The sequence below is a fragment of the Daucus carota genome, chromosome 2 (assembly GCF_001625215.2).
Source record: "Daucus carota subsp. sativus chromosome 2, DH1 v3.0, whole genome shotgun sequence".
NCBI classification, from domain to species: domain Eukaryota; kingdom Viridiplantae; phylum Streptophyta; class Magnoliopsida; order Apiales; family Apiaceae; genus Daucus; species Daucus carota.
Genome location: NC_030382.2, coordinates 28,915,476 through 28,942,283, shown reverse-complemented (window position 1 = coordinate 28,942,283; position 26,808 = coordinate 28,915,476). Strand labels below are relative to the sequence as shown.

At 34.9% G+C, this 26,808-nt stretch overlaps 2 protein-coding genes and 1 long non-coding RNA gene across 3 annotated transcripts; 1 reads left to right on the top strand and 2 right to left on the bottom strand.

Moving 5' to 3' along the window:
- Positions 1 to 340: 340 nt before the first annotated feature.
- Positions 341 to 916, top strand: LOC108207304 (protein MAIN-LIKE 2-like). The gene has a single exon (XM_017377762.1). It carries the CDS (start codon positions 341 to 343, stop codon positions 914 to 916), a length of 576 nt encoding a protein of 191 aa, XP_017233251.1.
- Positions 917 to 4,455: 3,539 nt separating this feature from the next.
- LOC108206943 (uncharacterized) lies at positions 4,456 to 5,670 on the bottom strand. The gene is made up of 2 exons (XR_001804192.2): positions 4,889 to 5,670; positions 4,456 to 4,704 (listed from the first exon to the last, which is right to left on the bottom strand). It is a non-coding gene; the product is annotated as an uncharacterized LOC108206943 (long non-coding RNA).
- A 489-nt stretch (positions 5,671 to 6,159) lies between these two features.
- On the bottom strand, positions 6,160 to 21,651 carry LOC108209033 (brefeldin A-inhibited guanine nucleotide-exchange protein 1). Its single transcript, XM_017379727.2, has 11 exons — positions 20,393 to 21,651; positions 17,675 to 17,992; positions 15,194 to 15,506; positions 14,617 to 15,039; positions 13,889 to 14,178; positions 13,334 to 13,607; positions 11,065 to 11,558; positions 10,135 to 10,456; positions 9,348 to 9,699; positions 8,197 to 8,879; positions 6,160 to 6,947 (listed from the first exon to the last, which is right to left on the bottom strand). Exons 1-11 carry the CDS (start codon positions 21,448 to 21,450, stop codon positions 6,336 to 6,338), a joined length of 5,139 nt encoding a protein of 1,712 aa, XP_017235216.1. The 5' UTR covers positions 21,451 to 21,651; the 3' UTR covers positions 6,160 to 6,335.
- Positions 21,652 to 26,808: the final 5,157 nt, after the last annotated feature.

Below are 26,808 nucleotides of genomic sequence, written 5' to 3'. Positions count from 1 at the left end.
ACTAAAATATTGGTTGTTGAGTTATAATAACCTTGTATTGATGTCTAATTGTAAGATATCAATCTTGGACTTATTGATGGTAGTCTTCTTCATCTACAACGTGAGCATAGAGGTCTAGAGAGATTTGGAGGTTGGGTGGTGGTGATTCTTTGAGATGTAAACGCAGAAATCCTAATCAGGATGATTTTATTTTGGACCAGTGGATGATCCCATATTCCCATTGCTACAGTCTACCGATTTTTATGGTGTTTCTAGGGTTTCTAGGTTACAACTTGATAAGAGTCTATCATCAGTATTGGTTGAGAGGTGGAGGACGGAGACTCATACATTACATTTACCCATGGGAGAGGTGGCACTTACACCCCAGGATGTTGATATTCTTCTAGGCCTTCCTATAGATGGTCATGCACTTATATCCGATTGCACTCTCGGGCCTGGCATGTCTTGGATTGGTTTGGTTGCATCCATATTTGGACATGCTCTTGCACCTACTCGCTTTAATGGCTATAGGCTTCAGTTGAGATTCTTCTCATCTATTACTCCAGGGAGGTTATCAGATGTTGCCTCAGCGGAGGAAGTCCTTTTGCACACCAGATGTTATTTGGTACATATTATTGGTGGTGTGTTATTTACAGATCATTTTGGAGGTTCTATTCATCCTATGTACTTGTTGTTTCTTCGTGATCTGGATATGTATGGTGATTATGCTTGGGGTGCAGCCGTACTTGCATTCTTATATAGGGAGCCGTGCAAGGGTTGCAACACAGACAAAGAAGAGGTTGTTGGGTGTTTGTTATTACTTCAGTTATGGGCATGGGAGAGATTGCCTACTCTTGCTCCCATTCGTCTGAATGTGCCTTTACATGATTCTCGTTTGTGGGATGGGCAGCTTGCTAGTCCATATGGAGCCTGGTAAAAAGGTTAAATTAACAGTTTCTGGTTAATAGTAGTTAATATTTAAGGGTTTATATATGGAGTTTAGAATGATTCATTTATACTTGAAATTAAATTGGCCGAACGTTCGGGTTTAAGGCCCTAAACCCTAATTAATTCTAGGATTTAGGGCCGTAAGGCCCCTAAAGCCTAGGAACCGGATTAAAAATATTAATTTTGAAAACATTTATTAATAGTAGTTAAAATTTAAGGGTTCATATATGGGGTTTAGAATGATTCATTTATACTTGAAATTTTGAATTGGGTGGCTGGTTGGTCATTCTTTTCTGGAGATGACTGGTCGTACATTGTTTGTTATGCGTACTATTCTAGATGTTCTTTTAGCTTCTCATTTTATCTGGGAGCCGTACTCTACTGACATCCTTGATGGATTGCATGCTTATTGTTTGGCTGGTCGTCATATATGGCGTTATCGTGGGCCTATAATGTGTTTTTTCATCGTGGAGAATCATGTGCCTGATAGAGTTGCTAGGCATTTTGGTATGGTGTAATCTATTCCAGCTGATGTAGAGTACTCTAGTGATCTTCATAAGATGTCTTTAAAAGGAAATCAGCTTATTAGGTGGACTCAGAAGCATCAGCCATTCATTGCTATCTGGGACACTCGAATGGGCCATATATTCTAGGCTGACTTGATTGTTGGTGATAGTACTATTGTTGGCTATTATGATTGGTATCTACAGAGGACTGTAAGATTTATTTCTCGGATGGGTGCATTTCATCATCATATTATAAGTAATGTTTTTCCTTCATTTAGTTAACATCATAGTTTCCCTCTTTGTTAGCCTGTAGACATTTAGTTAATTGTGTCTATTCTTCTTGTAACACATGTTTATATTGTTCATTGTTTTTTAGGGAGATTTGTTGCGTACTATAGCTGATCAGACACAATCAGTTCTTCCTAATGTGTCTCGGTTAGCTACTGATGGTTGTAATCTTGTTTAAGATTTCAACCTACATGGTTTTTAGGCATTGTCATGGCATGAGCGTAGAGTTAGAGAGAGGGAGGCGAGGCAAGATCGTGGGGGTCGTCACAAGCGTGGTGGAGGTCGAGGTCGAGTAGCTGCTGTAGTTGATCCTATTGTTGCACTAGATCCAGATGATGATCTACGCATCTTGGAGATGATCATGATGCTGATAGGCCTGTTCACACTGAGCATGGTGATGTAGCTGAGACATTAACTGATATGCATACTGATGTTGTTCCCGATAGGCCTAGGGATTCTGAGCAGCCTACGCCTACTACACATCCTTCTTCGAGCAGCGTCATGAGAGGGAGCCTAGGGATCCATAGGTTCTTTCATTTGATCTTGGTTTGACTCCTACTCCATATTCTCAAGCTAAGCAGCATCGTACTCCACAAGATCCTTTTGAGCAGTCTGATAGTGAGCAGTCTCCTTCTCTTCTTCGTTCTTACCGGACTACTAAAAGGGCACCGAGGGACCTATTTGTTTTTTCTTTTGATCTCAGTATTACCTCTCCCAATGATATTGATGGTTCTTCTACTGATGCTGATACTTCACAAGATTCGCAAAAGCTGATTCAAGTATACGAGTGTCGACGGTCAAAGAGAGTATGCAAGACAGCAAAATGTGGGACTGATGGCGAAGACAACGCAAAGAAATGACTACTAAGTGTGGCGCATAATTACTCGATAGAGTTATCTATATAGAGTTATTCTTTGCTAGCATAATGTGTTTTTACAAAAGAATGTAAAAATAAATGTGACTGTTGTGAAGTGTAATAAAACAACATTTCTAAATTATTTTAATTTCTAATGTCTTGCAGATTTTGAGACGGCCAAAGAGATATGTTCAAGATGGAAAGATTGCTAGCTTTTTAGTTTATACTTTAAAAGTGCAGTAGTTTGTATAATATCGAAGATTTTTTATTTTTGGTTTGTAGTAATTTGGAATGTATTGGAAAATTTTAGGTTCGTACTCTGTTAACGACTTTGTTTTTTGGTGGTTGTATTAGTTTATAATGAAATCAGGTTATTTTTATGGAATTTAGGTTATTTTTTACTAAATAACTATGTATTTTTATATAAACAGGTTACTTACATAAACATGATTACGTGTTTCCAACAGGTTTATTGTTACAGGTTTATGTGTTACACGTTTTATTGTAATAGGTTTATGTGCTATACAGGTTAACAAGAGTTGAATATTGTAAACACAAGTTCAAGCTGCATTCCAGCTGCTAAAACGTTTATTCTAACTGCATTTAGGGGTAAACGCAAGTTCGTCTCCCGTTTAGCCTATAATTGTAATTAAATAATAGGCTTCAAATGCAAAATGCAAGCAGTTAAACGTTAACCGAAGTGGCATTATAGATTAGAACGTGCAACGAAGATGCGTTTCAGAATATATTTTTTTTGTATATATACCCATGTATGTCTTCAGACGTGGTTTTACAGTTTCAAAAACCCAGCTTAAAGCTAAAACCTAAACACAAATTATATATCATGTTCAAAATCATACATAAACCTAGTTAAGTTTTGAAGAACAGCGTCTGGTTCGGAATCGAAATCAAATGCCGCAATGGCGTAAATCTATATCGATGATCACATTTTACAAATTCAATTAGAGGGTTATATTTATGATAGACCTCTTGCGAAGCAAGTTATTAATTCTAGAATTAATTATAGTAATTTATGGGCCATATGTTGGTGTACTTTTGAGTGCTACAGCAGTAGATGGTTTTAATTATATTCTTCCACTTGCATTTGAAGCCGAGAATTTGTCTAGCTGCGAGTGGTTTATGGAGCGGGTGAGGAGTGTTGTTGGTAGGAGACACAAGATTTGTGTCATTTCTGACAGGCATGTTGGGATCATTGCAGCTAGCTATGGAGCAACCGGGATGGTGTGAACCCAGGCCCGATCCTAAACTTTTCGGAGCCTTAGGCTAAAAAATAAATTGAGGCCCGTCAAATTTTTTTGAAAATATTTAAAATCATCAAATATGTACTAATACATATTATGACTTAATAAATAATTTGACAATTCATATAAAATGATTTCTACAAGTGTTTTAAGGAACAAAATCGTTGATGATAACATTGGAGTCAATATTTTCCAGAAGTCCCTTTTTGATTGATAAAATTGCAAAATCATTCAACCGTTTTCGTGACATTGAGAATCTCAAATAGGTTTTTATCAACTTTAGTTTTGAAAAATTTCTTTTCGCTGATCCAACGGTAACCGAAATTTTGGACCTCTTCTAATTTTTCATTAATGAATTTTACTATTTTCTGTCTTGACAAAAAAAACTATATTATAATTACATAACAAAAAAAATTTGGGTTTTTTTCATAAATACCTAACTCCAAAAGAATTTTTGCAAAAATACTATCATTTTTTAAAACAAATTGCAAAAATACCAATCTTTCAAAAAAATTGCAAAAATCCGGTGGTTGCATATGCAACCTTATCTGCAACTGCTAGCAACCAAATATGCAACCAAAAACGCAATTTTGAATTTTTTTTTTTGAAAATTACATTTTTTTTTTTGACGAACAGTAAGATTTTATTGAACATAAAACATAAGAACACAGTCGGGACAAACCCCCAAACTGACAATTACAACCTAAGTGTGAAACAAAAATCGAGCTAAACAAATAGCCGCTTTGTTTTCAGATTGCTTAACAGATAGAATATAAATATTCTTGATAATAAAAATGATTACAAAAGTTTCTCGAGCAATCCAGTCGACACCAACATCACTGAAAATAGTAGAATCACAATTGACCTGCGCACATAAAAAACGGGTGATAGACCAATGTTCATATCACATTTAGTTGCATGATAAGTTGTAACTAGTTGCAAATGGTTAAAAATGTATGCCCCTGCGGGGCCGATAGCAATAACACACAAACAACCACAAAATCAACTACAAAATCAACCATACTCAAACTTAAACACTTGCTACTCACCACCATCATCAACCCATAGTCTTTTAATCTGCTTCGATCTACTCAAACCCAACACAATCAACCACACTCCAACACCCATCACACCCATCGGGAGAGGATGGAGGGGGAGAGGGTTTCGATGAGGCGGGAGATGACGGCGTCGCGAGTGCGTTCAGAAGGGGGCAGATGGAGAAGGAGATGCTTGGCTTGTCGGACTTTGAGATCTCGGTGTTCGGAGCTTGTTCTCTGAAATCTGAAATCCAATTCATCGGAGCGATTGAGAGAGATTGAAGGAGAGAGGCAGAGAAAAAGAGAGCGTAATTTAATTCAGATCGAGAGAGATTTGGGGAAGGAGCGGGGAAAGAGAGACGAGAGAGGCGTAAAGAATGGAACTGTGGAAAGGAGGGGACCGTATATTTGCATAATAGAAGTAGGTAGTAACGTAAATCTGTAAGATTTTTAATGTGATAGTATTATTGCAATTAATATGCTAAAAAGAGGTATATTTAATAAATTCCCAAAAAATTTTGACCCCTTCTAAGTTTACCTTCTTCCAGGTTGCTTGTCTCTGATTTTGACTTCAAAACATTATCCCCTCTTGAGGAAACCTTCATATTAGTTTTTGATCGAGACTCTTTGTTATTTCAAGTATTTACTGGGAAGATTGACCGAAAGGAAGGTAATAGTTATATTGTCCGAATTAATGAGTCTTATGTGTTCATGTGGTAAATGGCAAACTTATCGGATACCATCTTCTCATTTGATTGTTTGTTGTGCATATTTGAACTTGAGTCATGAAATGTTCGTAGGCGATTGCTATAAACTGAAAAATGTGTGGAAGGTGTATAACTATATATTTGAGCCAATACCCAGCATTGGAGATTCTTGTTGGCCATGATTTATTGATTTTTCAAAAGTGATGCATGACAAAAATGTTCCAAAGAAGAAGAGAAGAATAAAGTCCACAAGATATAGGAATGCAATAGATTTTTAAGCGCCTCGTGGAAAGATTTTTAAGCGCCTCGTGTAAATACGCAATACTACAATTTACTAATTGGTATATCATGACCCAAGTAAATTTTATAAAATTGTGAAAACCGAGTATGACAACAATTTTAACTAGCAAATACCAAGTATAAAAGCAATGTCCAACTACACACCCGCAAAATATATCCATCCGATATTATATAGAAAATGTTCTTGGCAGAGGAGAAAGACGTACTGGCCAGAAGGCAAAACTGATCACTCAGCGCAGTAAAACGGCTTAATATATATATATATATGGGAGGCACTGTAAAGAAAAATTTCACTATGATTATCAGTATATTTATACATGTTACATGACTTCTTATGCTACCAAAAATTTGAATGGATGATCATATATCTTGGTCCTAACTAATGTAGAAAAAAAAAAGATCAAACCAGACAAGATAACTTGTATATGTGAAGCCTTGCCGAGATATCTGTATCACGAATTCATAATTATTGGACCTATACATGAGCGAAATATACTGCTTAGAACGGTTTGAACTTCTCCTGAGCTATGCTCGCTCCGAACAAGGTCCACCAGCAGTGGAAATATTATGGAAACATATCTTTTAAACGAATCCCTCTCCATGCCATTCAAAATTCGCAAAGCTGACAGAAGCAATGAAGTTCTAGCAGCCAGTTCTTCCCTTCTTGCTGAGCCAAGTGGAAGGATCCAATGAATGATTGGACTTTTAACTCGCTTCTCTGAGGCAGACTCTGAACTAGCACAACTCAGATACAGCTGAACAACTGTTTCACATACGGATACCAATAGTTGTTCAATGTTCATTTCTTTGGATAAAGATGGATTACTCATGAGCAAATCATGCACAAAGTTGAGATAATTCTCGTAAGACTCATTTTCAAAGTGAACTATTGGTGGGTCTGAAATTTCTAGAATAGAGCACGCTCTCTGTAGCTTCAGCTGTAAAGTCGTCTCACAGTTTAAGTGGTGAGCATGAGAAGCGATAGATGAAAAAGTATCAAGTAGAATCTTCACATTGCTGGAAGACAAATATTGCTGGTGTGATTTGTATATATCAGTGATGACCTGCAAGAGAATAAGGGTAAAAAAACATTGCATAGTTGACACTAAAGACAGAATATAGAATTCTACGACGCACCAATACACATCATCTTTTTGACAAATGGCGAACATGCATGTAACTCACAATCATCAATTTCATCCCAATCAAACTAATACAAAAGTAGAGACTGGAAAGAATAGTCACTATAAATGTGATTATGTTAGGGACAAGATTCTCTCACAATAATTTGTAGTACATTTTAGGGAAAATTAAATTATAGGTCCCTTAACTATTGACGTTTATTGTCTAGGTACCGAAATTAAAGATTCCGTTTTTTGGTTCACTTAACTTTTCCGTTTTCTGATCTAAGTCCTTCCGTCAAAAAGATTTTAACGGTGTTGTAATCATAAAACTATGTTTTTTGTTTTTCATACGGATCAAAGCAATTTTGAAGGTGTTGGTGATATCCAAACTTAAAGTTGAAGTAGTGAAATTGAAGCTGGAATCACTAGCGACACTCATATGACACCAATTTTCAGAACCTAAGTTTAATTCGAAAAACCCTAATTTGAACCATAAATTTGGGGGTTTTGATTGAATTTGGGGACCTAAATTTATGAATTTTTGAATTGGACCTAGTTTGTGAAAACTGATGTCATATGAGTGTCGCTAGTGATTCAAGCTTCAATTTGACTACTTTAAGTTTGGATATCACTAACACCTTCAAAATTGCTTTAATCCATATTGACGAAAAGACAGAGATCAAATAATGAAAAAGTTAAGTGACCCGAAAAACGGAATCTTTAGCTCAGGGACCTAGACAATAAAACGTCAAATAGTTCAGGGACCTATAATTTAATTTTCCCTACATTTTATAAGTACTTGCTCTGCTTCTTTTATTTGCTTTCAATTCTATTGTGTTACGATGCTGCTAGCTTTTCTTCCAGGGTGTAATCGCTTGCAACTTCTATCATGGCTATCCCCTGATTGCCCTTTTCGGCTATAAAACAATTACTTATCAAAAAAAAAAAAAAAAAAAAAGATTCTCTCACAATAGTTGGATATTCGGAAATATATGCAGCTGATCTATCTAGACAATTTCATACATCTACTATCAATATATAAAGAACGACTAAAGGGTACTCGGAAATCCACCTTTTACACTAAACTAATATATGCAGCAAGTTTTTTAGAGAGAATGCAGATCATAGACCATAAGGAAAGCTATAATGATTTCAATGCCATATTGACTAGTGACTATAAAGTGAGAACCTGCATAATGAGAAGTAGGGCAGCTACATGGCTCTTTATCCTTGAAATAATATATCCTGCAGTCTGCAAATTATCATCCTCTGCGTCATCATTGTCAAATCCATTATTAGATGACAAATTTGAATTGTTGAGATAGACTTGAGCATCATCAGGCATCTCCGAATTATCTAAGGTTCTTATAAGCCTCATCATTCCAGGAAAAGTAGAAACTGCGGTCTTATTCAAAGCAAGGAATATATCTTTCCATTCATCTTCTAATAGCCTACTCCCCAGATCTTTTACCAATCGCATCAGTGCCCCTACACCAGTACTTGCATAACCCTTGCCAGTACTTGTTATAAAAACTGCAAGTATGGAAACCAACCCAACTAATTGAGATCTAACCACCGTATAAAAACTGACAAAGATATCTACTAGACATTGAGCTGCCACAGCAATAGTTTCAGAGTCCCAGGGCTGGCTTTGAGGAAGTGGAGATCCAGAAGCTATAAGTGACTGATCTTGTACATGAGATTCCTTGTTATTACTTGCAGATTCAAATACAGGATATATTACAGTACTAAAAATACTGATCCAAAATTGTTGAGAGAAAAGATGACCATGATCCTTTAAAATGTTAAAAAGCACTTCCAGAGCACTTTTTCGGATAGCTGACCTAGGGTCTGACGTCAATCTCGATAACCCTGTTAACAAACAATACAATGATGATGCTAACCAATGTGGCTATATACAATAGCTATGATAATGTCAGAGGCTGCTACAAGCAACCACAGATACAAAAAAAAAAATCATGATCACATGGCTATAGGGCTGCTAAAACTAACCATAGATACAAAAAATTCATGATGAAATGGCATGAAGATAATGCATGGGCATTTGGTTTAGTGGTATGATTCTTGTTTTGGTTGTGAGAGGTCCTGATATTGATTCTCAGAGTGCCTCTCTTTCGGATCACACCTCTTAAAAGAAAGACACGGAACTCCCACTTTGTCAAAGAGCTTAATTTGAATATCAATGTAAGAGTGTTGATGTTCCACGGTTCATGAACACTACATAAGATAGGCTTAGCATAGCCAATTTCAACTTGTTTAACAGCTTATACATTATTTCAATTCTTGCTAGAGTTTAGAAATTATACAGTTACCTCTTACCTGTAAGTAAAGGAATCCAATAGGATTCTTTAGAGGTCACAATTCGCCCATCTGTACCCTCACCATCCACTACTTTGACAGATGAATCATCATCATTATCTTCGACAATCAAAGTAAGTCCCCCATCCGCAAGTTTGACAGCAAAAAATCGGAGAAAAGCAATAGCATTGAGGCTAACATCACTATTGAATCTGCTGCTTGTGAATGTAATTAGGCATTTAACACAGTCTGTAAAAGTCACAGCCTCAACCTCAGTTATGTGCGGAAAATATTCTCGTACTATTTTTTCCATTGTTTGAAAGGCCAGCAAAACAATGTTCTTTCTTTCATCAGCTGCAGCAGCAGTAAAAACCTATAAAACGAAAAAAAAAAACACAGATGGGAAAGCACATTTGCAGGGGACAGTTAAGTTCATATTGAAGCTTCAAACAAGGGCTGATATATTAATATGATGGACAACTTTTTGTGTACCAGTGCTTCTACTTCAATATAACACCATGAAAGCATTTCTAGTAGCAAAAAATTTTGGATGCAGGACACACTGACACACACCATGGCCAAATCTTTACACCTAAACCCAAATTAAAATTTTTATCCTCAAACCATATTTAGTTTATATACAATAAACCACACCGTAGTCGGTGGAGTGGTAGAGTATTTAAAACCTCTTCAATATTAACATAGGTTTTAAATTTTATGATTTTAAAACAGAAAATGGTTTTATGGCTAGTCTCCAGATTTTGATGCAGAAAGAACAGGCTCTAAAAAAATGTAAATACATACTTACCATAAAAACACTCTTCCAGCCAGATTTTACATTATTGACGCGAGTTAGGACCATCTGTGAGATGCAACGAACTATTAGCTCTCTAATTTCAGCAGAGCTGCTTTTTTGCATGATGATAACAAATGGCATCAGAAACTCATTCTGAAAATTGTAGTTCCCCAGCTCCTCGCGCTCTAGAAACTTCATAGCAAGTTGTCTCAGAGAATCCATGACAAAGATTGCGACTGAAAGATTCTCAGACAAACCAACAGACACAAAGAAATTTGAAAGAACACTCCATATTCGAGACCATACTAGCCTAATCCGATTCATATTGTAATGCCTGAAAAAGAGAAATCACTGTGTGAACGAATATAACAAGTTGAAATTTTCTTTCATGTGAAAAGGGTACTCAATAACTGACAGATCAATCAAAATTATCATACATTGTGAAAGATTTCATAAAGATTGTCATTTATATAATCATCCGTCTCAAATTCAATGCAATGTGGCAATACATTTAAGTACCCATTATGATCGAGTAAGTAATAACAATAGGCTAACTGACCATTTTCCTAAAAATATAGCCCTGGATAGACAGTAGTTCATAAAATTAAAATCTATGTTAGATTCCAAATTTAAAAAACAGGCAAAAAGAACCGTGAGGGGCATAACTAAGGTCTGCTTGACTGGTGCTTCTGAAGTTTGAAGAAAAAACTACAAATTATATTCAAAACTGGCAAGGAAACTAAAAGAAGGAAAAATAAGTTACCAGCACTATTTACTCTGCTAGTTTGTCAAATTTACGGTCAAATTGTAGGCGTATTTAAAAATTAAAACTTCAAGAATTGATATCTATTAAAGAACAAAGTTGGGTTAAAAATTCATTTAGCCTTATCATTCCAAATGAAGAGAAGAATTAGTGTAAACTGTATTTGAACTTGATCTTACGCGACTTCAACTATCTTTGTGAGACTGAATACACGAGGATCTGTGGGAGACTGCAACTCTGACATGGATACTTTACACAGAGCTTTCACAAAAGCCACTATAGCCTCGCTCTTTAACCTTTGGCTATGTGCAAAAATGTGGTTCAATTCAAAACTGCCAACCTGATCAAGCAGATTTAGGTTTGAAATGAAGTTACTAATCTGCTCTGGGGTTACCAGTCCAGACGTATTGCTTTTACGACTTGTACTATCATATGAACCTCCTCTAACAACAGCCATCACAGCTGGATCCTGAAGAGTTCCTTTCTTCCTCAAGGAGGACGACTTCGGCGATTTTTCATCAGGTTCACCATTTTGCGTAGTGAAAAATGATGCATCAGAAGGTGCACCCTCTCCTAATAGTTGCAAATGCTCAAACCGCGATAAACATGTTAATATATGCTCCCAAGCCTCTTGTAGATAATTTCCATCTTCAATGGCAATTGAAATAATGGCCTGCCAAGATTGAAATGCGCAAAACACTGGTTATACACATTTGCATAAACACTCGTTTGACATATGAAGTAGTGCTGTTTACAAAGGCAACTCACTAAAGGTGCCCCATTACCGTCAAGACAGAAAACATATAATAATATAATAGTAACAGGTTCACAATATCCGTAAAGACAAGCTGAAGTGAGAGGAAAAATTAAGTACAAATTTTCAGTACAGATTTTGGTTATCACTCATATTTATTTACATATTATTACAGGTGCAAATATAATATATCCAAATCCGCTACAAGCTTAATATTCAAATATATTAATATATTAATCAAGTTAAAAAGTGAAAGTACTTCATTACTATACTCAGTAATATTTTCTAAAATTCAATATTATCTAAGACATATTTAGCAAACATAGTATATTCTGATTTAAAATTTTTTCTTATTAATGACAAAAAAATTACTGCAAGTTCAGTATAATTATATATCTATTTCTCCATATATTTCAAACCCAAATATATCACTTCATTGATATTTCATTATATAAAAGATACTTATACATAATATTTACAATTTATTTTGTCATATATTTCATACTTGAGGTGAAAATTATTATTAATGGATTACAAATCAGTTGGATATATAACATATATATTTCCATAACAAACATCTAAATGGTAGTTGCTTTCTTCAGCAACACTGTTTATAATATTTTTAGACTTATGTAGCTTATTATGTGATTAATTCTATAATCACAATATTTGAGGATGTTTCTGTGGGAAAGCACGGCAAAGAACTAAATCGGGATATGTAGACACACATGCATCTTTTGAGACCCTCCTCCAACCTCTTCTTACCATCCAATGAACAAGAGAATAGGGGTATTCATTGGGCTATAAACTAGGGGATAGTAATGACGTTTTGAACTTACTATACATTATATTAGTAATTCGTTACCTACAAATTATATATATGTATATGTATATGTATATGTATATATGTTTATATGTATATGCGTGTACACACACACACACACGCAAGCGCATGCGCGCGCGCGCGCACACACACACATATGTATGTATGTAAACTATGACATATTTGATACATATAATTCACTTGATATATTTTGATACATATAACTATAACTGCATGTCCATGTTGAAAAACTGCCAGAACCACATGCACTATAACTGCATGTCCATGTTGAAAAAGGCTGCTGCACATCTATATATATTTTACATATACACTAGTGCCACGGACATAATTACTTGCATATTAGAACTTCTATATAGTCTAGAATTAGGATAATAAAGTATTTGACTGTACAGTACAGCTTATTTTGCAACATCAGACACTAATAGTGCAGGTAAGTTGCATAACCAAAACAACAAGATGTTTCAATCCTCTCTACAAACATATGCTATGTGTTCATCTCTCTACATATATATGCTATGTGTCTACCTTCTACTTGGCTTCTCTCGCATACCCTAAATCTGTCATCACTATTTATGTTGCACGTCACTTAATCTATATAGTGATTCACTAAATTTCTCTAAATTATCCGCAATTAGTTCAAAAATGACACCAATATAGGACAAACAGTTGTCAGGACGCTTTTTGGTTGTCTTGTATCTTCACCAAATTTTCACTAAAAACTTTACGAGGCTTACAAGTCATGACATCCTCAAAACTCATGTCCAAAAAGATATATTTTTCAAAGTTAGCACCAAATAAAAAAGGATATATCATTTAGGCACATCATGAAAAGTGTCTGGAGACTGATTACCTTGACAGCATCGACATTTTTCTGTTTTATATCTGCAGCACAATGTAAGTAAGTAAATTTGGCAACTGTGGTAACAAACGCATCTCTTTGGGTCTGCATGCCCATTACAGCGGTAACATGAACAGCATGCCGGATGCCTTGTAAGCTCTGAGAAGTTGCAGCCTTGTCATCACTCTGATCTAATGTCACACTAAAAGCAGCAAGCATTGGACCCCAGCAAACCTCAACCATAAACCTCAATATAGCTGGATCAGTCACACAATAATAAATAGACCTGCAATGGCATGTACAGCAAACAAATGATGACCAGATAAAACTTCTGATTTTATAGATGATATGAAACACTACCAGTACAATAAAATAAGAAGAAAAATTGACATAGCAATTCAAGAAAGATTTGGGGACAGTAAAATTGTTATGATTTTAAAAATCCATCATGTGGTTTGATGGTTGTGACTGAATTTAGTGACAACATGTATATTCCCACCAAAAAGACACCAACCAGTTGAACAGCACTAATAAAATATAAATTTGTTATAAATTAATGTATCTTACTCGGACTTCCCAGAATTTGCCTTGAACTGCTCCTGAATGTGCCTTATAAGAACTCCATTTGCACCCAAGGGTTTTTCTTCAGTCTGCTTCCAAACAAAATTAAGTATACCATCTAAGCCCAATAGTCTATTCAAATTATTTGACTGTTTGCTCTGAGGTACAGACATATCTGCTTTCATCTTAATCTCATTCCTCACAATTTGATCATAAAGATCCCCCAGATATTCTTCTGCTAAGTCCTTTCCGTCATCAATTCCACGATTGTTTCGTATAAAATCAGCCTTGGTCATCTTCATAATCAACCCCAATGAAAACATATTCAGAACAGAACCCATTATTAATTTTGCAGTTACTAGAAATACCAAAGGCCGCAAGTAACAACTTTGCAATATGGTGTTGAATTAAAGTATGGGCCTATATGACAGACAACTATTACATCAGGACTCACTCAAATCAAATAATATTTATATTCTCATAGTGGTTTACACTTCTAATTTCATCTTAATACCTACACATATCTAAAGTCAGATAGTGGTAAACCAATTAAATGTAACAAAAGGAACTAAAGATGACACGGATATTATATTAACATATCAAATCATGCTCAAATTTTGAAAAAATTTCTTTTCTTGGCAGCTCAGGTGGGACGCTAACAAACAAACATTAAAGAGACCGAAAAATATGATAAAAGTGCAAGGTGCATAACAAAAGAAAGTCAACAAGCTCACCTTATCTTTGACCATGGTATTATGGGCATCTGTATTGAGCATTATCACAGAGTAAGCAAGAACATAAGCAGTATCTGCACTAGTGAATGAAGTAGGGTTGCATTTACAGTAGCGCTCCGCAAACTTTTCCATGATTCTGTCAATCTTCTGTGCTTCTCCAGGCAACCTGAAGCCCCTTAAGAAAAATCTAATTGCCTCTCCGAAGTCCATTCCTCCGAAGTTGAAGGAATCAACATAAGCATGCATGACTTTAAGAGAAAATTCCTCTCTTTCACCCAAATAGTCCCCGATCATTGCCTCGTTTAAGCCAGATGTATTTTTCAAGAAATCTACAACTGCTTCCGGAGAACCACTTATTCTTTTGTTTCTTATCAAAAAATCAATACCCTTGGAAGGCTTTTTATTAAACAGAGAGACGCCTTTCTGCATGTATGTCGAGTTGTCAGTATTTATAAAACACATCATTTGTCAATAGATACGGGAAAGAAAGCAACTAAAAGGTCCGGAAAATAAATCAAATTACAAATGAAAGATAGTGATTGTAAAAAATATACATATTAAGTGATGATTACTCTACCTGAACCTCTAATTTATAAGCTCGCCGTTGCTCAAGAGTAGCCGCATCTGAGTATTCAGAAGCTGCTTCAGATTGCAAGTCATAATCTGAAAGATTGCTTTCATCACCTCCACGACTTTCATCATCAGAGGAGCTTGGCGGGAAAAAATCGCCTATTTTCAACTGTTGGTCCATCCAAAGTCCCATGGACTTGATGATACTAACTAAACACTTAACAGACTCAAGCCGAAATGTAAGGTCATGAGCAGGAGACAGCGTGGTTGCTGAACCAGGAGGTGGACCTAGAGCAGTTTTCAGAAGGCCGTTAACAGTCCTGCAAATATCTGATTAAATTAAACAGCTTCCTACACGACTTACGTGACCACATAAGCAAAAGGGGTAAGACTTAAGACATGATTTTCGGTATTTACGAAGATTCCTTCCCCGTAGTTAGCCCTCCGATGTGGGAGAAAAGTAATATTAACGCATGGAAATGATAGGTTGCTAAGAGATGATGTATGTCCCCAAAGCAAGACAACAATTAGCACAAAGATAAAGAGGAGGCCAACTATAACACCCTGGCCCAAGACCACATCCCTAACATGTACCGCTTTGTTCAACAACCCACCAAAGGCTGATCAAAGAGCTAGCAACTTTGGTGCTGTTAGGGTGTTGAGAATATATAAAAACTTGACCCGACCAGGTTTGATTTGTGGCTTGACAAAGACTTCAACCTTGGCGGGGCACTTATGACATTCCACATCATTGGTAAAGTTTATAAGTCTTTTATAACCACAAGTTGACAAATAAAGTGGACCAAAGTTGTAGCCCTTCCTGGCCTATGGTACATGTTAGTCATGTTGACTTGGCCTGAGGTGTTACGGTAACAATAATAGCAATTAACAAACATATAAACAACCAACATTCAAGGAACCTGACAAAAAAAAAAAAAAAAAAAAACCAACATTCAAGGATCTTGTGGTGTCTTGACTGGCATTATTTTTCAGGTTCACAAAAAAAAAATGATATATATATATATAGAGAGAGAGAGAGAGAGAGAGAGAGCCTTATTCAACTACAACCCCCCCCCCCCCCCCCCCCAAATCTACAAACTAAAAACTAAGCTGAAATTTCACTAAATTCTACAACAAATATCACTAATTCTTCATCTCCCTCTCCACCTCCACCTCCATCCCTGCCTTCACCTCCACTTCCACCACCTCCTCCACCACCGCCTCTGCCACCGCCTTCACCTCGATCTCAGCCACCTCCGCCTCCACCGCGCGCGCCATCTCAACCCCACCTTAACCACCATCTTTGCCATACCTCCACCATCTTAACACCACTTCTGTCATACCTCCACCTCCTTAATTAACTACAACTACAGATACAGCCTGGACGAGATGATTCCGGCGATGGCGCCGGAGCTCCGATCATGTGCAGCTCGAGCAACACCAGTTATGAGATCTGGGTTTGTGACACCCATTAATAGATCAAAATTGTTCCTTCATTAACTTCTTCCATGTTCACCATCTCCATCTCCACCTCTGCTATCTCCACCACCGCCACCCACCACCATCAGAATCGAGTATAAGAACAGAACCCCAGATTTTCACAAGTTTCTGAAAGTTTTCACCAATTTTTACAGCACAAATCACTAAATCCTAAGGAGAATACCACTAAATTGTATTGAGAATATCATTAAAGTATATTGGTTTTTAGTTTTTATTTAAGGGCTGGTTTGTATTTGATCACTGGCCTATATATATATATATGGGTGAGTTCTGGTACAAACTTACAAACTTTATGCGTTCAACACATATATAATTTGAGTTCAACATTTTTTTAAGATATTTTGTTGAACATCGATTAAAATTGTGTTGGATAAGTACATAAACTAATTTTTCAATGTAAAAACTAAGTTAAATGTATTATATAACTAATATTTATGTTTCTAGACCCTACCCAAACCCCAGAGGTATAGTTTCTTTATAGATATATTCAACACAATGATAATTAGTGTTCTACATCCGATGGGGTTGAACCCCGGTTATAAATGTGTTGGATGCACGATTTATTTATGCGTTATTTTAAAAATTGTGATGTTTTTTGAAGAATTTTCAACATGGATACTTTCTATAACTAAGGATTAACATGATGGGAGAATATATATATATATATATATATAAATCCTACATCGATGTCTGTACAGATTGGAGAATCAAAGCATCAAACATACAATTGAATCTTACATCCACCACATAAGACACCAGCCTAGTACTATTATTAGTGGGAAACACTAGTCTAACAGTGTAAGCCTTCAGGAAACCTCATTTCATGTCCAGAAGGCTTCTTATTCTATTCTAAATGATTCTGTACTGAACGCTTTTAGATGTATTCAGATTGTACTTAAAAAAACTGTGTAAAAGTTTGGTATATTTAAGCTGTAATATATTTAAAACTGAAAAGGCAGAATGACAATAGTGAAGGGAATCACAATACCTTTCAAAGATGTTTGGAGCATCCACATCACAATCATAGTTAACAAAAATATCAATCACAATCTCGGGATCTTGTGATATCTTCTCCAATAGATTAAGGATAGTCATCTTCTGTAGGAAGCTAGGTTGGAGAACATTCTCAAGCACACGCAGAATGAGCATGGGAAAAAAAATTCCTATTTCTGATTTCAAGCCTGATCTGAACTTTGTTAGGAAGTTTTCGAAAATTGAACAAAGAAGCTGAAAAATAGTCATAACAGACAGGGCACTGTTTTTTAACAAAGATAAGCATAGGTACTGCTTGACATTATTTAGAAACCTGCATAAAAATAACGAAAACATATATTAAGAATCTTTACCGAAATTCGACAAGCCCTTACTAGAATCTTATAAGAAAAAACATGTTATTTATATTTACCAGAATAATTGTATTAAGAATGAAGGACAGTACATATATTAAACAAGTCACACTGACTACATATGAAGTTATTGAAGTTAAACTATCCAGGCAAATACATCTTTGAAAAAGGAACTGATCTTTCCCATATTAATATTACCTTATTTGGCACAAACAAATATTACTCTGTCCTTCCGTAATGTAAAAAAAGAATGACCTTAAAATGGGAAGTGGTAAAAGTTGCACTATAATATTATATAATCTCAAAGAAATTTATAAGTCAACATCCAACTCCTCTGCAAAATGATCTCACCAAAAAAATGTCCTAGTTTAATTTCCATAAATTTCAATTAAGCTTCCTAATTTTTTTATCCGAAATAAAAATACAAAATAAGAGTTCCTAAATGTATTTAATCCTTGATTTAACAAAAAGCAACTTTGGGATTACTAAAGCACACAAAAACCAAATAATATTAAATATATATAAAGCAACGGAACCGTCATAGTATTTTTAAACGCCTATGAAAGAAAGGGCGGTAATTTGATCATTTACCGATCTGGATCAAATCAATCCTTTTTTTTTAGAAGGTAAAGGTCAATTGTATTATAGAGCCATGTGCAACGCAGAAAAGATGACAGTTCCGTTTTGGTTTTTCAATTCAATCTTTCTTTTCAATTTTTTCTTTATCTTTCATTTCTACTCGTCATGCATAATAGAGGAAAGCCTATTTTAGTGTAACATCAGGGTAATGATTTATCAACCTGCTATTTCTTTTTGTGAGGCCCAAACCGGAAAATTTTATCCTGGAAGCGAAAGATCTAGATCTAGATCCAGATCTAGAGCTGTTAAAATTGCGTGAAACACTAAGGGTTTATGTACAAAGAACAGAGGTAACTTCAGCAATTCTTACATAAATTTAGCAGTGTTCACCTAATAACATAAGCACGGTTTACAATTATAACAGTAATGTGTTTTGGTGAGTATGTATGACTTTTATGCTACGTATTCAAATGGGTTGTCTATGGAGATTTCTTTTCATAGAATCATGATTTTGTTTCTTGCATTTATCATCTGAGATGGCAACATTTTATTGTGTAAAACAGTTACACAATTCTTTGTATCAAATTAATGTCCATCAAATAAGCAAATGGATAATAATATACTTCAGACTGCTCATAATTATATCGACTTTATCAATCCAAAAAAACCTAATCAACTCTCTTTTGCATGCATATCAGTTTTTATTTTATTTGCACTTAAGTTGGCTTTGTTAAAGACGGTAGACAAAAAAGGGCACTTTCTTCCATTTCCTTCTACATGTTTTTCGCCTATTACAAAACTCGAAACCGAGTTCTCTCCAACAAAAGGAGAATAATTGGAACACAAAAAAAAAAAAAAATATATATATATATATATATATATATAGACACACACACACACTATCTTAATGTTATTGTATTTATCAGGAACATTTTTAATTCAGGCGATTGTGGGGATCAAAAAAATCTATAGATTGCATATAGTAGTCTTAAATTTCGAGCTAGTTATATTTTATTGGATAAAGGGCAAGTGGTGCAGCTTGTTACTTGCTTGCCTTTCATCTCAGTGATCACCTCGGAATTCTGACTCATAAACTTCTTCTTTTTGTCAAGAATTCTAATTCATAATATACTAACAAGAGATTGTATTAATTATGATTACAAAGTATTGTAAATCCTACATATTGAAAATTATGAAGAAATTAATTACTGAATACTGACTATTCAGGTTATGCCGATTGTTAATGGGTTGTGTAGTTTTAATTTTCGCTATTTTTTGGCTAAATTTAACTTTCGCTTTTTTTTAGCTAAATCACTCTCGTTCTATCTTTTTATGCTCTCGTACATCATAATGCCTAAAAGTTGTCTCCTTTCCATCTTATGACATGTAACAAGTAATAACAACCATTACGCTAGAGTTATATCACGGAAATTGCCAATGACTAATGCTGAATTACTAAATTAACATCATAAATGTATAAAACTAGTTCACATGACAGTAAAGGGTATATCATTTAAGATACACATTTTTCCTCTGTAAAAAAGTAAATTTTTTACTACTGAATTGGTAAGAAAATTTGTTCTGTGCAAGCCCTCCTACATTTTACCTTGGATGGAAAAGATCATGTAACCATTTCCCCCCAACTTTTTAGCTTACTAAACTTATCTAATATTAGCTCATTAATTTGTCCTATGATCAGAGAGTTTAGAAAATAAAAGTTAAACAGAAGTCAGTATCAAATTTACAGAGGTGAATTCATCAAGTGAATGAAATTTTCTTGCCTCTCATTTGTTCGCCAGATGGAACCCGCATTGTCCATAATGACCTTAAGCAACTCCAGTGACAATGTCTTTCCCCTCAAAAGAATTTCATCATCGGGTTGCTCTTGAGACGAGAACTTCATAGATAATTTGCACAAGTTCTTGAAAAGCATTAGCCCATCCTCTCGGATCTTAGTATAATCACTCAAACTTCCAGGTGACTCATCCCCTTTCTTATGTTCGGCTACCTCAGCAGGAGGAGTAGAAGCAGCAGACTGCATCGAATCAGCTGAAAACCTCCCTTCATTAAACATCTGAACAGCCTCATTAACAAAATTCTGAGCAAACTGTATCGAACTCCCTTCATTCAAATTCCTATCCGAAAACTCCAAAAGATCCCCCACCACAACACTCTTAAACTGAACCACCATCGAATCAACCTCCACTCTCATAAAAACAATAATCATCATCTGCGCCAACACAGCCTTGGCGCATATCTGATTCGTCCCATTCAACCCCCCTAAATACACATTATAACACGACTTGACAATGTCAACCAAACAATCACCTCTAATCAACACAGCCGGAGACCTAACAGCCGAAAGCAACACTTTCAAAACCGCTAACTCAATCGCCTCATCCCCTAACCCCCCACACTTACACACCGCCTCAAGAATATCGAAAACAACCTTTGATCCACCCGAAACCCGCTCCATCGAAACCTCACAACCTCTAATCAACCCTAACCCGAACAATTTATACACGCAATCGAGCGCAGGCTCCACAACTTTCGGATAAGCAGTCTCCAGAGCTAAAACCAACGGCTGTAACAGCAATTCACCGTCGGATTCATTGAAACCGAAGAGCGGCGCGCCGGAAACAGCCAGATCCTGCGAATTTTCCGCGTCGGACAACGAGTGGAGCTTATCGAGCGCTGATTTACAAGCATTCACGAGATGAGAGTGCTTTCTCCAAGCTACATTCTTGATGATTTTGTCCAGAGATGGCCCCAAAACCCATCCGCAACGAGTGGGCCCGCCGAGGCTCTGCGATCCACCGCCGCTGCTGCCTACCGACATTTCCGATCTACGACTGAGTGAATTCAGTGGTGGATTTAGCGGCGATTGGGTGAATTTTACATGGACATTTTTGAATTCAATTGGATTGGTTTAGCAAAGTGCGAGATTTATTTGTCGATATGGATTTCGGACATTTCAAATCTGGAAACGAGTCGGTCATACTTGTTTTCACATCTTTTGCTCTGGTTGCTTTGCTTCAAATTAAACACACGCTTTTAATAATCGATTTTAGTGACAAAAAGGTTATTTTTCTACTACTCGTTTTTAACAATTCTCTTGTTTATTTCAAATGTTTTAGTAAAAAAAATTTAAAAATTAGGACTATGTAACCTAGAAATTAGAATAACTAAGCACTAGACCGTTTTGAATAAGTACTATACTTTGATGTTTTCATTTATTGACCAAGTTTTGAAGCAAAGCTAATTTCACTTTGAGTACAATTTTATTTTTTGAAAATTTTAGACGTGACTAAAATTGATTGATCATGCGTATAATTGGATTGTCGTGAAATCTTATAAAAAAACCGATATAAGACTGTAATTAGAAATTTAATAATATCTCCAGTAAACAAAACAAAATTTTATAAAATTATATTAAATTTAATTATAAAAAAACACTGAATTTATTAATAATAGAAAATACATTGTTTTATCATAAATTTATATATTGAATTTTAAATATTAACTGTGGTCAAAATAAAAAGTTTAAATTTTCACCGAGACTCGAGTCAAGTTTATTTTTGTCTTCACTTAAAACCATTGATCTAAGAACTTTTATAACCTTTTAGGATTAATAAGGGTTGTGCGGAACTCCACATGTAAGTGTCGTGTTTATGTGTTATGTTATAAAATCAATTTTGGACACACACAACATAAGTATTCAAGACAAAAACATGTATTTTGGTTTTGATCCTGAAAATTTATTCAAGATTTAGGGGTCCACAGCAAAGCGTTAGTGATTCCAAGGTTCTATTTTAGACTTTGTTTACCAACAACTCAAATTTCTCCCGAATAGCTCCGACTCGATTCGATTAATAACAAACTTGAGTTTGAATAATAAAATGTATTTGATAAAATTAAAAGTATATAAATAGAGCATTATAGTTCCACTTAAAAGTAGCAACACATAATTATATTGTGCACACACTTCACATACACTCTCCCAAAGCTTAGCAAGAAAGATTGATATATTAGTTAAGCGTATTTGTGATTGTGTAACGTTGTCTTATAGCCGACTTGATTGTTAGATTCATAGCACCCTCAAGATTAATATCAAAACGATAATTCCTCTGAACTTGTTGGATTATTTAAATTTGATTAAGGACAAACTAAACGAACATTCCACAAACCCATTTAAAACTAACGAATTTAGTATTGACGTATTCAACCCACCCTTCTATGTCAATTTGGGACTGACAATTGGTATCAGAATTTGCTGATTGACATTTAGATCTGAGATACGTACAATCTAAAAAGCTACTTTGACACTTAATCAAAATTCATGAGTATTAAAAAGTTAGGAATCAAGGTACTTCTATTTGATAAAGATGATTACAACAACAGAAAGAAGAAAATGCTTCTATTATTCGAGCTGCAAACTCCATGCATATTGGACTTTTAGAAAATGGTCCACAAATATCAATGAAAATTATTTCTGAATCCGTAGAAAACGGAGTTTGAGTTCCTCAAAGGTCTACTCCAAAGAAACCGAGCGAGTTCACTGACATTGATAAGGAATATCTCCAACTCGACCGTAATCTGCAACTCATTATTATGGAAGCAACCGATAAACAATGTCCTACCTGATACTGAGCCTGAAAACTGTAAAAAAATGTGAAACGTTGTTGAGTTGTTAATGAAATGCACAGAAGAAGTGAAGAAGAACCAATACGATCTCTTGATCTCCAGATATAAAGTGTTCAAATTCTTATTTGGTGAAACCATTTCACTGATCTGCGAAAAGTTCATGTTTGAATGAAATGACTCTCCATGAAAGGAAGTATTCACAAAGGAAGATTAACTTAAAATTTGCATTGGTGATGTTACGATATGAAAAATCGTTATCACAAATAACGGAACAAATGCCCAGAATAATGATTTTTTAAAATAAGGGCCTAAATAACAGTTAAAGACGTAACTGAAGTAGCGTCTTCTCTTGCAGCCGAACATGACATCGTTTTACGTTTTGTGTTATATATAAAGATAAAACGCGAGCCCAAGTAACGTTTTAACCCTTGTTATATATACCTACAGTTGTGTTGCTAACCACTGGGACTGCCCATAAACAGTGAGTATTACATAAACGAGAGTCATAGTGATTAATTAACAGTCCTTAATTTATATTTTAAATTAATCGTCATTAATATTTAGGGTTTATGTTTGGGTTTTAGAATAATTAATTTATACTTTAAATTAAATTGGTTGACGGTTAGGGTTTCAGATTGAGGGTTTAAGACCTTTTGGCCATAAACCGTCGAACCTAAACCCTAATTAATTCGAGGTTTTAGGGCCGTGAGGCCCTAATGTCGAGAAACTAGTTTAAAAGAGTAAATTAACAGTCGTTAACATTTAAGATTTGTGTTTGTGTTTTAGAATGATTAGTTTATACTTTAAGTTAAATTGACTGACGGTTATGGTTTGGGATCAGGTGTTTAGGGTCTTTAGGCCTCAAACCGTCGAGTCTAAACTCTAATTAATTCGAAGCTTTAGGGCCGTGAGGCCCTAAAGCTGAGGCGCACAAGTTTGAAAAAGTAAATAAATCGTCGTTAACATTTAGGGTTTATGTTTGGGTTTTAGAATGATTAGTTTATAATTTAAATTAAATTGGCTGACGGTTAAGATTTAAGATGGAGGGTTTAGGGCCTAACCCTAATTAATTTGAGGCTTTGGGGCCGAAGGCCCTAATGCCGAGAAACCAGTTAAAAAAAGTAAATTATCAGTCGTTAAGACTTAGGGTTTATGTTTGGGTTTTATAATGATTAAATTATACTTAAAAATTACAAATATGTTTGTATAGCATTTTTTATTAATAAACTAAAAATAAAATAAATAAAATAAAATAAAAAATGATGCTTTGTAAAATACATTTAATATATTCCTAAATTCTATTAAAAAATTATTTATTATTTACAAAAAAACGTCATTTTAACAATCGTTTTGCATGTAAAACGTATAATAGAATTGCGTTTATGTTAAAATAAATTAATTAAAAAAGAGTGAAACGCCAGCGTTTAAGTTGATATTACATGAGCCAAAACGCTAAGCGAAGTAGCGTTTTGGTTAAAAACCAAAACGCTACATGGTGAGGTGTCACTAAATGATAATTGGGCCGTATATCTGGTATGTTGATATTTGAGGCATTAATCCTTCAAATTTGGATATTCAGGATTAACACCCTTAAAGCATCTCCAACCATGAAGACCCCTTGGCTAAAATCCTAGTTGTCATACCAAAAATTAAAATTATAACTAATGGCTTCAAAATTCACGCTCCAACCATCCCCACTTGTAATCTATAATTATAGCCAACCTCCTATGGATGACTATATTTGTCGATCCGCTCAGGTCTGTAAGAAAGTCTGTAGGGAAGATTACACATTACTTATTACCATATTAAAGTAATATATTCTATTTATAACAATCCAAAATATTAATAACATACTATTTTTAAATTATAGCCAACCAATATACTCCCTCCGTCCCATTTTAACTGCTTTTGACTTTTTTACACGTATTTTAAGATGTTAAAAAAATTACATCTAAACATGATTATTTTTTATAAAATTTATATCAAATAAAAGTTTAGACTCTAAACTTTTATTTGATATAAGAATTGAAATTTTTTATTGAGTGTAGATATTGTTTTTGTACACCTCAATATACGTGTTAAAAAGTCAAACATCAGTTAAAATGGGACAGAGGGAGTATCCAATACCATCGAAGCAAAATGTCTTACCGGTTCAGCAAATTTTACATAATGTCTTATAGGTCCAATTTAACCAACCATTATAGCCAACGTCGTTGAAGATGCAGTTGGAATATTTTGGATATTTAGTGAACAAAACTAAATTCATCCGTGAACGAGGTGACTTTAATACTATGTTTCTGGAAGCTGTTTGAAAATTGAAGACATTTGAGATTGAGTTGGAACTAGGGGTGTGCATTCGGTTCGGTTAACCGAAAACCGTACCGAATAACCGAAATAATTTCGGTTCGGTTAACCGAAATTTAAATTTCGGTTCGGTTTTCGGTAGCCAAATTTTATTATTTCGGTTTTTCGGTTATTTAACCGCGGTTAACCGAAAACCGATTTCTTATATACTTTACAAAAAAAAGTATTTTTATTAATAACATATATATTATACTTTTATAACTTACAAGCGTGAGTGCGTGACCTAAATACCTAATTAGATTGTGGATTTCAATAACAGTTCATTAAGGGGTCGTTTGGTTCGTGGGTTTCTGGAATCAGGTATGGGTTTGTCCATTCCAAACCCATACTTGGTGTTTGGTTGGGTAAAATAAAATCTGAAACCCATACCTTAAACCCCAAATTTATGGGTTTTTGATACTCAAATGGGGAGGTGGGTATGAGATGAAGGTATGAGATATGTTTATTTTTTATTTTTTTTGTCTCTCTTTAAGTAATGAAATATTAATGTTTAATACAAAATTAAATCGATGATGTAAAAATATATGACAATAATAATTTTATTGATATTTTTAATTAATATATATTAATAATTTTTTTAATAAAAATTGTATATATTGATTTCAGCACTCAACCAAACACATCATATCAGATTATTCATTCCAACACCAAACGGCCCCTAACCCTTTCTATCACTGCGAGCCTGTGACGGCCGACCTGCGTTCATTAACCTGAAGCGGAAGATCCCAAACTCAAAAACATGCTGTGATCTTTATTCTTAAATCTCCAGGTATAATTCTTGAATCGATTATTCAAGAATATTTTAGCTACTGACCTCTACCCATTGTGCTTGCTTGTTAGTTGCCTCAGGAATATTTTTTTTTGATTTGGAATGTAAACTGCAAACATAGGTAGTTAGTCACTGCTTCACTTTTGTTCAATGTGCTGGAACTTTGCAACGGCATCATTTTATGCTTAACTATTTTGGCTGTTATTTTCATATTTTTTATATCATCTAAGAATTTCGGTTAATAAATTCGGTTTTCGGTTTTAACCGAATTTAAAATTCGGTTCGGTTATAAACCGAAATTAATTTGTTTCGGTTTTCGGTAGCGATTTTTCATAAACTTCGGTTTCAGTTAACCGAAAAAAAAATCGATTTCAGTTTCGATTAACCGAATACACTTGGAACATAGGAAAATTATTTATG